This window comes from Podarcis tiliguerta (assembly GCF_965153285.1).
Source record: "Podarcis tiliguerta genome assembly, chromosome: Z".
Classification (NCBI taxonomy): Eukaryota; Metazoa; Chordata; class Lepidosauria; order Squamata; family Lacertidae; genus Podarcis; species Podarcis tiliguerta.
The window spans coordinates 29,987,443-30,002,442 of NC_139553.1; the positions used below are offsets into that span (position 1 = coordinate 29,987,443).

The window sequence follows — 15,000 nt, forward strand, 5'->3', positions numbered from 1 at the left end:
GAAGATTATTGAGTTACTTTACCAATCTATCCATCCATCACTGGAGAACAGGGCTCAGAAGTGATGGATTATCTCACCTCACTGATGTTTGTCCCAAACTAAGGTTCTCTTCTCAAGGGAGGGGGGCACACCAGCCAACTCCAATCACACCCTGCTATCCACACCCTTATATCTGTCATCAATGCAAAACTAAGAACAGAAAATGCTGAAACCAAACAATTTCTTTTAACGATAAATATGCTGCTTAAAAAAAATGAAAAAGCAATGCAAAGTTCAGAAAGTAGCAAACATAGGAAACCACCTTATGCCATTGTAGACTATTTGTCCATTTAACCCAGTACTGACTACTCTGACTTTCAGCAGCTCTCCAGGCAGAGGTTATGTCCACCTGATCCTTTTAACAGTGGATGTGGGGGACTGAACATGGGACCTTCTGCATGCCAAACATATTCATCTTATCAATGATCTATGACCATCCTTGACATCTTCCATGCACTTAAGCTTCAAACAAGATAGTCTGAGCTTTTTATTCCAAGCTATGCCAGCTATCTCATCTATATTCATTCAAGCTTTTACCACCCAGTCCTACAGGTCTACTTCCTTTCAGATGAGAATGAGAGATAGAGTTGTGTGTCATCACCATACAGATAACATTTCAGCCCAGAAGTTTCATGCAGATGTTTAAAAAGCATGGGACGCAAAGTAGGACCACATAATAACTGTTGGATGGAGAACTCAGATGTTTCTACTAAAAGCTTTAATGCTCTAATCACAACAATACATAAGCAAAACAGGTATCAAAGGCACAGCAGGTGCAAGACATGCCTAACAAGCTAAACATTGATCCAACAAGTCACACACACACACACACACCCTTGGCTCCTATTATAAACTAGCAGGACAGGTACTGCTTCAGTGCAGCAAGTGGGACATTTCTTTGGACTGGGCAAGCAAACAGGAATGCCTTTGGGTGGGCTAAACCTGAGTGGTCTCTTTGCAGTGGCATGGATCTCTCCATGTCCTAAGCAATAGAGAAGGTGTCAGTGCCAGCTCAGTCAGACTGAGCAGGTGCCTCCTTGGGGACTGGAGGGTCATCCAGGTCATGGGCAAAGAGCAGTGCAAGGAGTGGCACTGGATCTGGAGGTGAGGCTGGCCCAGAGTGCCTGGGAGATGGCTTGCTGAATCCCTGCCTGTTACTCTATCCTTGGGTGGTTCCATTGCAGCTAGTCCCAACCACCTGACCCCTTGTCACCAATGGGCAACTCCTCCAACCTGTATTTGTTTTATTGATGATTTGTTAATTACAGAATATGATTTATGCTGTAATTGTGATGTTATTGTTATCTATTGTTTGTAAGCAGCTTCGGTATTCGTTTGAATGGAAAGCAGCATAGCAATACAACCAACCAATCAAGTCAAAACCATATATCACAGCAGACAGTACTGAAAGCTGCTGATAAATCCAGAAGAATTAACAGGCTCATTCTCCCACTGTTGGTCTCCCATTACAAGTTGTTTACTATGGCAACAAACCATAGTTTGATTGAAAGGGAATTGCACTATCCAAGCAGACTTTGAAGCAGAGTTGCTACAATGCTCTTGAGCACCAAAATAGAACATTTAAAACTGGCTGGTAATTACCCAAGTTAGAAGGGGTCCAAAGCTGCTGTTTTGAACAAAAGCAAAAATGAAAGATTATGCACCCGTTATAAAGGATTGAAAGAGTTTCATTTCTGTGACCGAGCATATTTTCACATCATTCTATTAAGAAACCCTAGTCTGGATCCAAAGGTTCTAATCAAAACTCTTTCCAATGGAGGAAGGGAGCCTATGAATCCAACCCACTGATCTTACAAACATCCATTCATCAGAAAGTAATGGTATATTTGTAAAACCATGGATAAAAAGCAAAATCACAAACCCAGTTTCTATTGCATAAATCTCATTCTGATAAGCTCTGAAAACAAAAATGTGAACCTTGCATATGGAAGTTACATTGTAGCATGAAAAAGAATCCCATTCACTGAGAGCAGTTTCAGAAATAAGGACCAATCTTATTCACTCAAGGGACTACCACAGTTCTAGTGAGCCTTGTAGAGTTTATGCAGAATTCATTCAGAATGGAAGGATATGACTTACAAATGTCTTTGAATCATTCACATAAATATGCATACCTGCCATTTATAACAGTAGCCTTGATGAGAACACACAGGGTAACTGACTGCAAGAAACGCTTAAGAGGGTTACATTAAAACAGAATATGAAGAGGTGGTTAGAAATCACAGGACAAGTGACACCTTATTCTGATAACCTGGCGATAAAAATTGTAGGGTATGATGTATAGGCAGAGATGTTACCACTTGGAAGACTGACTGAACACTAATCCTAGAAGTCTTAGAAATGCTGCTAAGAATTAGCAACACAAGCTGGGGCAAAGGTGGTCCTGTACATAAGAAACAGAATCATTACAAGTTGAGATCTTTAAGGAAGGAAGCGGCTACCTTCCAAGTTAATTGATCGTGCGCTAAGAGAGCATTTTAAACAAATATTTTTCATTTTTAATGCAAGGCAATTAACCTTCTTACCAGACGCAGCACCAACATCCTTAAACAGCTGCCAAGAGCCCATCACTGCTGCCAGTAGTGCCCAGGTCTCCCTTTTCTGGCACTCCAATAAGTGCCAGGCAGCCACCATTGTGATTGCCTACCATGTCGCTGATGCTACGTCACTCTGGTGCACCATGGGCAATCAGAACCGCAGCAGCCTAGCATTCATTGTAGAAGCACAACTGCTGCCACCCTCCTGGGTCCTCTAGTAGGCCTCACCTCACCTACCCTTCATGTCTGGTGGAAAGAAATAGGAGGAGGACAGGGGCTGGCTGGCTGGCTGGCTGGCTGCTGACATGAGAGATGCACCAAGAGGACCCCCTTCAGCCTAGAGCTACTTGTCCTTCCTCCAAGGAGTTGCCAAATGGCAGTATAGCCTCTCAGCCACTGGAACCTACTTAGTTAAAAAGCAGCTCCATATACTCAGGATCTATATAGCACAACAATGTCTATATTGGCTGGCAGAAGCACTTCAGGCTTTCAGACAAGTCTTTTCCAGCCCTACATGCAGATGCTGGGACTTTCGGCATGCAAAGCTGATGCTCTACCTCTGAGCTGCGCCGCTTTCCCAAAGCACCCTTTAAAATAGGTTAGGCCAGTGATTCTCAAACTTTTCCTCTGGACCACTTGAAAGCTGCCATGGGTCTTGAAACACCACTTAAAAACACACACACCTTTTGTTGTTATGCAAATCAAAGAACTTACATAAGTCATATCTTAAATGATTGTAGTCTTGCTGTTCTAATGCAATGGATATGTGTCTGGTTTTGTAGGCAGCATTTGGTGAAGTTTATCTCCATCAGCAGGAAAAAAACCCAACCAAATTCAGAGCAAGGTGTGGGTATTTTCAGCTGTTCCACAACCTTTCTATGAGCCACCTGAGGGCAGCTCAAGGACTGCTAGTGGACCACAGGGCACCGTTTGAGAACCTCTGGACACAAACAGGGATTTCACAAAGGCTACCCATTGCCTGTAAGAGACAAGTATCACACATCAAAACATAAGGCTGTCATTCCTGCACCAACAGCAACTTTCTATATTTATGGAGAACCTTCAAAAAGCTGCTTTGAGGCTTGATGGGAGAGAGGTAGGAAAAGAAAATTTTACTGGCAGGAAAGGAAAACACATAGATGGTGGCTGCAAACTGAATTGAGAGAGACAAGATGACTTGCAACACCACATTTAACTGCTCCCAAGGGACAGCTCCAAATTAAAGTTTCATATTTTAAAGCTCCAGTTAATGAATTAATAATAGAAAACAATGTACTAGAGCTTTAGGGATTGGATCAGTCCACAGGGGTGCGGGTGTCCCTCATAGGCTATTGTGATGAGGGGGAGGGGAGGAGCCACAAGCTTAATATACTGTTGTCATCTTAGTTCTTCCACACGATTCACCGCTAAACAAAGGAAGCCCTAAGGAAGTGTTGAATTCTTAAAAAGCTTTATTTTCCACGTACAAACATGTAAACACAGGGAAATGAAAACAGCTAAGTGTCTAAAAGGGATTAAATCAGATTAGTTAGTATTCCCAACTGAATGGCTTTTAAAAAAGAAAAGAAATAAAACGTTGCTTACCGGCAAAAGCACTGTGGGATCTCTCCTTGGCCATACAAAGGAAACAAGAAGGGAGTGTTTCCGTAACGCCCAAGGCACTGGAGGAACTTCTGAGTCGCCTTCAGGCCATCTATGGTGTAGCAGTCAGCCTCCGGGACCATTGCAATGGAATGCAATATGAAATGCTGCAGATTGGGAGTCAACTTCTGAGTTTTTAAGTAGTCTGAGAATTTAGAGTCCTTGTGACCTGTTTCGGGTAATAAAAGAAAAGTCAAGCATTAATTAGTCGTTCCGGATAATTATTTACAACTACAGCAACAAAACAACAACAACAAAAACCAGCCAGTCAATCTACATACTACAATCACAGAAGGACTGTACTATGTCAGATGCTGTGTTAGTCATCTTTTAGGCTTCAGGCATCTCTCTGAACTCTACCAGGGAAGAAACACTCAAACACTAAGCCTAGGGACTGGTTTTGTGTTTTTTCTTTATTGGTTACACTTATTCCCCACCATTCCTCCAAGGAGTTCAAGGTCATACACACACTTCTTCTCCCTCTCTCCATTTTATCCTCCCAGCAACCCTGCGAGGTAGACTGAAAAACAGGGACTGGCTTAAAGTCACCCAGTGGGCTTCATGACTGAGTGGGGAATTGAAACTTGATCTCTCAGGTCTTAGTCTGACACTAACCATTACACCATACTGGCTCACACTGTTTTGGATACAAGCCCTCCCTACCCATTTTTTAAAGCACAACAACCAACAACCCCATTTTTGCTGTTCTCTCTTGCCTCAAGAAACAAAATCATCACTCACAGCATTGGAACCACATGTATTGCCTGAATTAGAAATGCACTTAGATGGATGCTCTTAGCCCGGAGATGGAAGGAAGACAAAGTTTCCACCAGAGAGGAATGGCAGACCAAACTGATGGATTGTGTGGAGATGGTGAAAATGACTGGGAAAATCAGAAACCAGGAAGACCAGAATTTCCACAAAGGATGGGGAAAATTTATAATTTACCTTGGAGACCACTGTAAATACTTGAACTCTTTAGCAGGATTTGAATAATACTTGTAGTGTAACAAGAACTAGGGATATATGGGATACTTAAAAACTGGAGTGACAATATGCAGCAGAAAAAACACTAGCAACGGAACCCAAGGGTGGGGGGAAGCCCAGAGATTGGGGTAAATCTTTGTTTATTTACCTTTTTATTACTTATAATTTTTAATATACATTTTAATTTGTAAAACCAAATAAAAAAATATTATAAAAGGGGGGGCGGGGAGAAATGCTCAGAGCTCCACATGCTCAAAGGCTTCAACATCAACTCAAATGATTAGGAAGGTTCCACACATGCCCCAGAGCATCCCCCAACAATAAAGTGAATGGAAAGCCTGCACACATGGGGCTTCCTTCAGCACATCAGAGGTAATAGGGAGATCTTGTATAGCATCTGACAGCCAAAAGGTGCAGACATTTAAAGATCAAATGGAAATGCCCTGTGAGATTCTCCTGTTCAACAAATAGGTACAAACCTTGATATTCATCAGGGTGCTGCTCATAATCCAGACAAAATGTAAGAAATTTCATCAGCATTCTTTTTTCCACCATGGTCAACTGTTTGCTGTTGAAGACGTCAGCTCTAGAACATGGAACCTGAAATATAATTTGGAGGTTCATTTTCCACCATTCCAAACACAGTCAGGGCCAGGAAATGATCTATGTCACAGAACTGGAGAAATCTGTAACTTTTTGAAAAACCATTATCTTTTAGTATTAATTTTAAAATGGGATTTTTCTGTGTGAAAAATGTAATCTCTTGCAAACACCATAGTCAGATAACTTAACCATGCTTAAGTGGAGGTCTGGAGTGTGCTGTGGGATTCTGCACTCTCTTCCCTGGTCCCATGCTTCGCAGGTACAAATTACCTCCTGCCCTCTCAGAGCCATGGCTTGCTCCTCAAAATTTAAATGCTGATTAAGAGGGAACCTTGGTTTAATATTAATCATGGTTACATAGGGAGAGGGAAGGGATCCCACAGCCCAATTGCTTAACCATGGTAAAGAAGAATGGGGACATTACATTTACGCCTGCCTTATGAGTCAAGCCTTCTAGCAGTCATTACACACAGGCGTAGCCAATTCAGAGTATTCTGAAGATTATCAGCATGGATCACAACCTACCTTCCTTCCAGAGGGAAACTGCCTGATTTTATGAATTTAAAAAGTGCTATTTCAACAAGTTTAAGGATTGTCTTTTGAGCAATCACTCAACTTTTGAGAAATCTCTTGCAGCTCTTTCCTAGTCCTATAAACTTGTGTTTAGATCAATGCAAACTTCCTGTCTTTTCTGCCCAAGGGCACCATGATGTCTGCAAAAACTCGTGTTTGCTGCCTCTTAGACTTCTCTTCTCCCATATAATAAGCCACTAATATGCTATTCTTCTAGACAAACACTTGGTGTTGGTTCATGTGATGGTCTTTCATTTTAAACAACCTTTAATGCTGGGCAATTGTGTCCTTCAAGGACACAATTGTCCTCACAAAAACTATGATTTTGGTTTATGTGATTTTCCGGTCTGCATCCTGTTGACTGCAGAGTTACATTAGAAGGCATTTCCTTTCTTAGTTCTGCTAATAAGCTCTAGCACCTCCTTCCCAACTGAATGCAAATAATGAATTTGGAAAACTGCACTATTTGGAAATCTGTTGCTAATATTAGATTTATTATATCAACAGTCAACTGGTGAGAATGGGAGATTTGGAGTACCAATCAAATTAATTCTCTTTTTCCAATTCCTTAACATATTCCCAAACCTCAGGTACATGTGCTCCCTCCTCTAGCCTTCTCCACTCCAGTTCCCTTCCCAACTCCTTTTGCTGCACAAACCATTATTATCTGAACTGGTAAATTTTTAGTTTGCACTTGCCCTCCAAACCAAAACTACAAGGCCATTTAAAACCATAGTTTCCAACTATGGAATGTACAAGGGGGAGAGAGAGGGTAGAGGGGAAACAGTGTGTGTGAGCTTGAAACTTTGATCCCAGGCCTGCATCAGCAGTTGGTATCACTAGGAATGTGCCAAAGCCCATGCTTCTACTGAGAGCACACTGCCAACCCCAAGTGCCTCCTGGCTCCACTTATCTCTCTTCCTTAGTGCCACTGGGCATGCAAGCAGAGATAAGAGGGAGGAATGTGGATATAGCATGGACCTTCACTTGACTTGTACACTTCCTCTAGGAAGTTGTGAAGATTGGGACCAGAGGGAGAAAGCAAGTGAGTGGGTAGCAGTGACAGTGGTGAGGAGTAGATGGGCCCATTCAGAAAGGGGGTCCCAATGACAGCAACTTACTCAAGACACTTCAAAACATGCAGCTGTTCCTGCTTAGACGAGCCAGATCAGGGTCTGGTCATTATATCCAAACCAGTCCAAGAATGAAAGAACATACAGTATAGCAGAGAAAGTGGTAGAGTGAAAGGAATTATAGCTACATAAAAACTTATGTTAGTCAAATTTGCACTTTCAAATGAATTGCAAGCTCAGCTTTTGCAGTTAGGTCCATTTCAGTACCTACCTGTTCCACTCTGCCTTCTCGAAATGCAAGAATCCGGGTGACATTTTTGAACTCAGCATAGCGACTAACATTTGACTTAATTAGGAGGTCAATCAACAATCCTCGGGAGTACAGTAACTGCATAAAAGAAAACATACATATATATTTGAAGACAATCTTAATTTTAATTATCTTCTTTCTAGCATTGTTGAAGAGGAACACACTGTCAAGGCTCCACATTTTTGCAAATTAAAAGTGTCATTTATATGATAACAGTGGGAGTACTATTTCTGTATCTTAAGCCTTTGAATAACAGTAGTAAATGCTGCCAGAGCTATAGCCAAAGTAGGACAAGTGAAAAACAAGAGGTAAATGCCAGCATGCTTGGGAGAGCCTTGAGATTTTCCCCTTTATTCTTGAAAAAGTAGAAGGAGCAAACCGCCACTACCCTGCAAAAACAAAATAAAACTGCCCAATGAAAATGAAACAACCACCTAATGCAGCTGTAAAAGAGTACGAGATGAAATGCCCTGCTTTAAGAGAATGGTTGGCTGGAACAGCAGCATCGCTTTCAGGATGGAAGATACACAACAACATTTTGTTGCAGTTGGAATTTGTCTATATACTAATACTATATACTACAAAAGTTCCAGCTTCAGTGTGGGTGTAAAGCTATTAGCAGGGTCATTCCTACTTGGCTCAGGACTTATATTAAAAGGCACATACTCTTCCAGATTTGGTGGAGGGGAATAAGGATGCTCCCCTACACTCCATAGCTCTATGGGCAATAACTGCTGCATATTTGACTTTACCTTACTGAAAAGTTCACTTCTTTGCTCACTTGAAGCAAAGCCAGAGGCTTCAAGGTGAAGAAAAGATGGAGAATAAAGGTAAAATGCGAAGAGTTGAAACCTGGAAGGGCTGCTTCTGATTTTTCTATGAGTGCCCGAGTAAGTGGGAGACTCATGCTTTTCAAATTTCCAGGTCATACCTGAAGAGGGAGGGGAGAATCTACTACAGACTAAATCCAGGAGGAGGAGGAGAAGACACATAATTCACACATAGTTTCTGGCTGCTTTGACTGTTGTCCAGAAGCAGAGAGAGAGAGAGATGAAGGATAGGTTCTCGCTGAAATAGTCAAGAGAAAAGTCTTGGGGAAGTCAGAGAAGAGGCACAAATCCTTTCATGCAATCTTGGCAGAAGAAGTCATCTACATCAGGGATAGTCATCATGAATTCTCATCATCCCTGATCCCCGGCCATGCTGGCTAGGAATGATGCAAATTGTGATCTAGCGGGTAGAGGGTACCACAATGGCTATACTTGTTTTATATAGTGAGTTACTGGGTATCCAGACCCGCAACACACGAACTAGGGTCCAAATGGTTTACCCCCACCAATATGTGAGTTTCAAGCACTTTCAGGGGTGCAGTATTTACTTTGGGCTGCCTCATGGGGCGCTGCTTCAAAAGGCCACCTTAATCTGCAGAGGAAGGGCAGTTTTGTGGTGAGCTAGAGAGCCTCTGTGCATGAACAAAACAGTAAATGCAGAGAATGTGATCCCAGCCAAGGAACTGAAAAGAGCAGAAGAAAGGCTGCAAGCCATCTGGTAATCAGAAATAAAGGGAGGCAGCAACCAATGCCAGTTTGGTCTACCTGGAGGTGAGGACAATGGAAGAGAAAGAGCACTCGAGACCCAATATCCTTTCAAAAGATGTGGCATATTTCTTGTTAGACTCCCTGAAGTCAGAACCAAAGAGGATAAAATATGCTTCTGAATACCAGTTACTAGAATTGCCAGAATGGAGAGTACCCATAGGCATTTGGTTGGCCTCAGTGAGAACAAGATGTTGAACTAGATGGGAATTTGGCCTGATCCACCAGGGCTTTTCCTATACAGTATTCTTATCCTTAGGAACTAAACTTCCTGGAACACAGGGTACTTCCAACCAATTTGTTTATACAGCATTCATCCTGATTTATTTGCAGGGAGATCAGATGACATTGGCTATTTAATGAGCATTCATTTCAAATTATTTGCGTGGAGGTTAGGTGGAGCTGCATTAAAGCAAGTGTAATCCCAGGGCATTTTCTTTTCACTTTCCTTAAAGCATAAAATCTGATTATTTGGGGAAGTAGGTTTGTTGCCCAAGAGTGTGAAATCAATTGAACAATCTGAATTTTACCAGGGTGCAACTGAATCACACCCCAAAATACTGGCAGTCAGGAAGTGCCCTAGGTTTGATAAATAAAAATAGAGAATCTTATGGGAGCTATCCATGCCATCAAGAAATAGCTGGAGATCTTCTTCCCATTTCTACTGCATAACATACTTGCCAGTTTTTGTAGGTTTCAAACTTGTACATTCTGGTTGCATTTAGACAATGCATTAGCTTTTATCAACCTGTACAAAACCTCTTTGACTCCTCCCTTTGTGCAAGCAGGGAAAACAAACTAAGAGGCTGCAATGTGTCCTGTTATGTGTCAATTGGTAACTATGGTTAATGGCTTCCAAACCAGCCAGGTTTTGAAAACCAACTTCCTTACACTTATCCGTTGGCGGGTGATGGGAAGCTCTAGTTAATGGTGGCTTCCTGGTTTGTTCCCCTGGTTGTGCTAAGTGGGTGGGTGGGCAAGTAAAGTGATTCCATGCAGGTTCATGAAGCTCATGCCATTATTTCTATGCATTCTTTATACATTTTCTCTCCCTCAATTTCCGTCTTTTTGAGGCTTAAACTACTGTCCTCATTTCCTCAATATCCCAGCAAGCAGTGTGCTCACAACGGTTACAAGTTAAAACCATAAAACTTAATCTTCTAATACCTTTGCTCACTTTATATAAGCTAAAAATTTATTACACATTCTGGGAAGGACATGAATGTAAAAAACCACAGTGTAAGATGGATGACTTAACTTTTTAAAAAAGAAGAAGCAATGCTCCACTGAAGAAAGTTACTTATGCAATGCCATCACTCTCAAAGTCTCGAGGAGAGAACTTTGTAAGGCCTAGCAAGAGATGTGGGAGGTTGGTTGCCTGATTAGAACGAAATCCAAAGGAAGCTCACAGGGGCACAATAGGGCAAAACAGGCCAGAGTTGCAGAATCTGGGAGAGCTCTGACTGAGTGACTTAATTTGCCAGCAAACCCCCACAGATACAACAGGTGGAATGTGGGGGGCATAAGAAGCTGCCTTATACCAGCTCAGACCATTGGTACATCTAGCTCAGTATTGTCTGGAATGGGCAGCAGTGGCCCTCCATGGTTTTAAGCAGAGGGCTTTTCCAGCCCTACCGGGCGATGCTGAGGAATGAACTTGGGACTTTCTCCTACCATGCAAAGCAGATGCTCTACCACTGAGCTATAGGGGCAGTGTGGGGACTGTTTGGGAAACTCAAATCCAATGTCATCTGGAAGCCACAGGCCTAGTTTGGGGACTTTTTGGACCCTGTCTCTGTTTAGCACTGCCACAAGTACTATGTCTGCAACTTCACATGACATCATAAGGCAAAAATAATGACTATCATTAAGCATGTGTACCAAATCATAACATTTGATTCTCCCCAATGGTTCATCCTGCAATAATATTTCTCGTAGCAAGGTAGAAGAGAGTTAGAATAGTACGACAGCACAGTAGAAGTTGTTTTTTGTTTTCTGGAATTACCGTTTCTTAAAAAGCACATAGCTTTCAGAGAATATGTAGTACGGTTCTCCCTACAAAAACCCAAATCCCTGATCAGCAGACCAACATTCCTAAAGTAAAAGGTGCAAGAAGTGTCTTGTTTTGAGACCCAATATGTTTGTTCTATCCCAAAAGCAAAGTGTGCTTTTAGCAGATACTTTAGCTTTCGATCATTTTTTTTTAAGAGAGCATGTGTGTCTATTTAAAACCCCCACAAAATGTTATTTTATAAAGTGACCTATGTTCTTTAGAGCAGAATACTAGGTCCCAGTATCATCATAATTATCTTGCATTGCCTGTGAAGTTTCCAAAGGAATATTTTCAATGAAGCAAACATAGGGTACAGGGTTAATAAAGAAAACATAGGCAATGAGTTCCCTACCTTAGAAATTAAATCAATATTAAATCGTCTTCCTTCTTTAACAATTTGGGAATAAGTAATTTTCCTTGGTTCAGCTGCAGCTTCCACTATTGATGTAGCTTCGTTATTTTCCACTTCCTGTGCTGATTGACCGGGCGTTACATTGTCACAGGGTTTCTCCCCCAGAGAGGTCACTTCAACAGCTTCGCGGTCAGCTGTACATTCCGGTTCACTTCCTGCAGCACTGTCAGGGAATGTTTCTTCATCTTTGGTCCCCGACGGCTGATCCTCCAAAGGAAAGCACTTTTCCTCAGCCTCTGGGGTGCCAGAGACTTCCTCTATAACCTCACTAGAAGCAGAAGCAACACAGGCAGGGGCCTTTGGAAGTGCACCAGCTTCTTCCACATCTTCAGCTAGATCCTGACTGATTTTTCAAGGGGAGAGAGAGGGAGAGAACAGATGAAAATCAGTCCCCAAAGCTATCTTGCAACTTTCTGGGTACAACAGCTATTTCAACCAACTGATCGAAACATTATAAGAGCCATGTCTGCTTTGCCTAGTCAACACAGATACACAAGACAAGACATACCATCTCCTCTATTTCTAACATTCAGAGTGCGAGTGTCATTGCTTATGTTACCGAAACAGCACAACCGATTAAGATAGTGGTAGCAATCAGTTTGGAGAAAGCCCCCAGCAGTATGAAAAATAGACCCACTAGGATAAAACATGCTCATTGGCTAAAGGATACTGACTGTTGTTGGGCAGAAGGGACAGAAGATGACAATGATGGTGTAATGGAGCAAAGCGGCTGGAGTTCTGAATAGCAGCATTCCACAATGCAATATTTTGTTACAAGTCCCAAATAACAGTGTGAACAGGGTGCATGTGCACAGGTCTCACCCCAGCCACTGATTGGCTGAACTGCTGTGATGTAATAGAATGTTCACAAAGGGCTCAGTGGGTAGGTGCCAGCAACAAAATGTTAACAAATACAATACAGCTTTGCTGAGGGAAGTGAATGACCAGCTTGGATGGAAGAATATCACGCCACAGGGACTGTGGATAGAAGGAGCTGTGCATCATGGATTGTGCGCAAAGCCATGATTAAAAGTGGCTTATGTGTACATGCGCGCACACATATATATGGAAACAAAATCTTCATCTTTATTACCGATCCACCCATGGCCTTTAATGAAACATAATGAAGGCATGCTTTAAATCTTACTGCTGTGACCATTAATCTTGTGGCTGCCTATCATGATAAAGGTAAGGAGGTCAAAAGAGCAAGGTCAGCAGATGCAACAAGTCTTTGGCATCCTCCTTTCTTCCTTAATGGCAAAATCCTTAACATTCTCCTTCTAAGGCCACACTCCACATTTCAAGCTCATTTTCCTTTTTAATCTTCAACTTCAATGAAGTCTACCTCAGCAACTAGCACTTTTGAACTTGGGATTTCAGTTTAGGCTACCAGCAGAGATGAATCAAATCAGTGTCATTATTAGTGGGGGGCGGGAGAGGAAGAGTTCAGCAACCATTTTGCATTATCTTTTTATCTCAACCACTTAGCCATTAATCCTCCAAGTAAATGTTTTAAGCCTAGCCGTCAACAAATGAACTGCAATCTGAAAGGTGATCTGAAATGATACAGCAGTAAAACTTCAGTACTTATCAATAAAAGGCAGAGTTTCCCCAGTTGCCAGAGGTAAAAGCTATTTAATTTTTTAGGTCTTCTTATGTCTATCTCTGATCTAATTAGCAGCCACACTAGTTTTTTTGCAAGAGAAGCCCCTGAGTGAGCTGGGCCGAAATAAAACTCATCACATCCCTCGGCCCAGGTCAGCTTTATGGGCTTCACCTAAATGTATTATTTCAGAAATATTGTTGCCAGTAACAATGTATTTTCAACTCAGGGCTGAGGGGTTTTTGTCATATATATATATTTGACACAGCTGCAGGGATAAGGGTGGGCTGCAAACTGAATTGGGAAAACAATACTAGGTGAGAAATATTTTTATCCTCTCTACATTTTCCACGATTAAAATCATTCCTCCCCTGAAAGCTGCCATTGGCCCTAAGAGGGGAGGGGCAAGGGGAGGAAAAGGAAGAGACAGAGGCTGTTCTCAGAATGCCTCCCTGGCTTCTTTGGAGTTTATCCTCAAAACTTACAGTTTCCAGGAAGCCTATGGAACAACCTCCTACTCCCAACTACAGATATGGGAGTTTGGTTCTCATTTTAATGCAAACTGACCAAATTCTCACTTTCTAAAACAATATGTGAACACAGCTACATTCAAAGTACATTAGCTGCAGCTTTTAAACCTGCTGACAGTGTGACTATTCAAGGATTCCCAGCAACCTTATGACAACAACCAAAATATTTTTGTATAAAACTTAATTCTTCAACAGAACTGTGGCTATAAAAACTGGGCTCGGGGGGGGGGGGGGCGGGAGAGACACCCAAGTTTAAATCTTATGTGCAGATGGAGGTTTGTTTGTTTGTTTGTTTAAACCTGTAATACTAATTCACAAGGATACATGTGCAGCACAAATTGTGGTGTAAATTCTGAACATTATCTAGCGTCATTCATTAATTAATGGTACTAACAAAAGAATCTCTCAAAGCCAACGTGTCTTATTAATGCCTCGTAACAGCCACCCCTTCCGATAGGTCAAAAGAAAAATTGCCAACCAGCTGGTTAATTTATGCAGCACAGGTGTTCACTATTTATTTTTCAACCATTTGCCTTTTTTTCAATACCGCTTGTTGCGGAGATGGTTTTCTTCCACTTTGATGGATGCACTTTGTTCTGTGGCCATTCATTTCGGCTTTGTGCACTATATTACCACTGCAACCCAGCTGTTTTTATTCTTTCAAAATAAATGTTTAATGGCAACTTCATAGGAGTTCAGGGAAATTAAGCAACAATGGCAAAAACTAACCGAAGCATGTAAACCGTCAGAACTGCTGTGATCAGCTCTCTCTCTCAAACATTAAGTTATTAAAAGAAAGAGGGTTTTTTATTTCCAATTTTAATTTTTTAGATACATAACATAAAAATCAAATAACACTTATTCAAGACAAAGAGCCTGTTCTGATGTAACAGGCAAACTGTCTTCAGTGCTGGTCTGCATGCCTTGGATATGGTTTGCTTAAACCAGGAAGTGAGTGAATTGGTTCACATGTAACACTAAGCCAAACCATTTTTTAGCATGGATGCACAAGGGTTCCCACAG

General features: G+C 41.7%; 1 protein-coding gene across 1 annotated transcript in view; it reads right to left on the reverse strand.

Moving 5' to 3' along the window:
• The window catches only part of CHM (CHM Rab escort protein), a 69,527-nt gene that overhangs the window by 35,898 nt on the left and 18,629 nt on the right, over window positions 1-15,000 (reverse strand). Inside the window, exons 5-8 of the mRNA XM_083424225.1 lie at window positions 11,785-12,187; window positions 7,746-7,862; window positions 5,705-5,825; window positions 4,182-4,407 (exon numbers count right to left, since the gene is read on the reverse strand). Coding sequence (XP_083280351.1) covers window positions 4,182-4,407; window positions 5,705-5,825; window positions 7,746-7,862; window positions 11,785-12,187 — 867 coding nt within the window. The remainder of the gene's footprint in view (window positions 1-4,181; window positions 4,408-5,704; window positions 5,826-7,745; window positions 7,863-11,784; window positions 12,188-15,000) is intronic.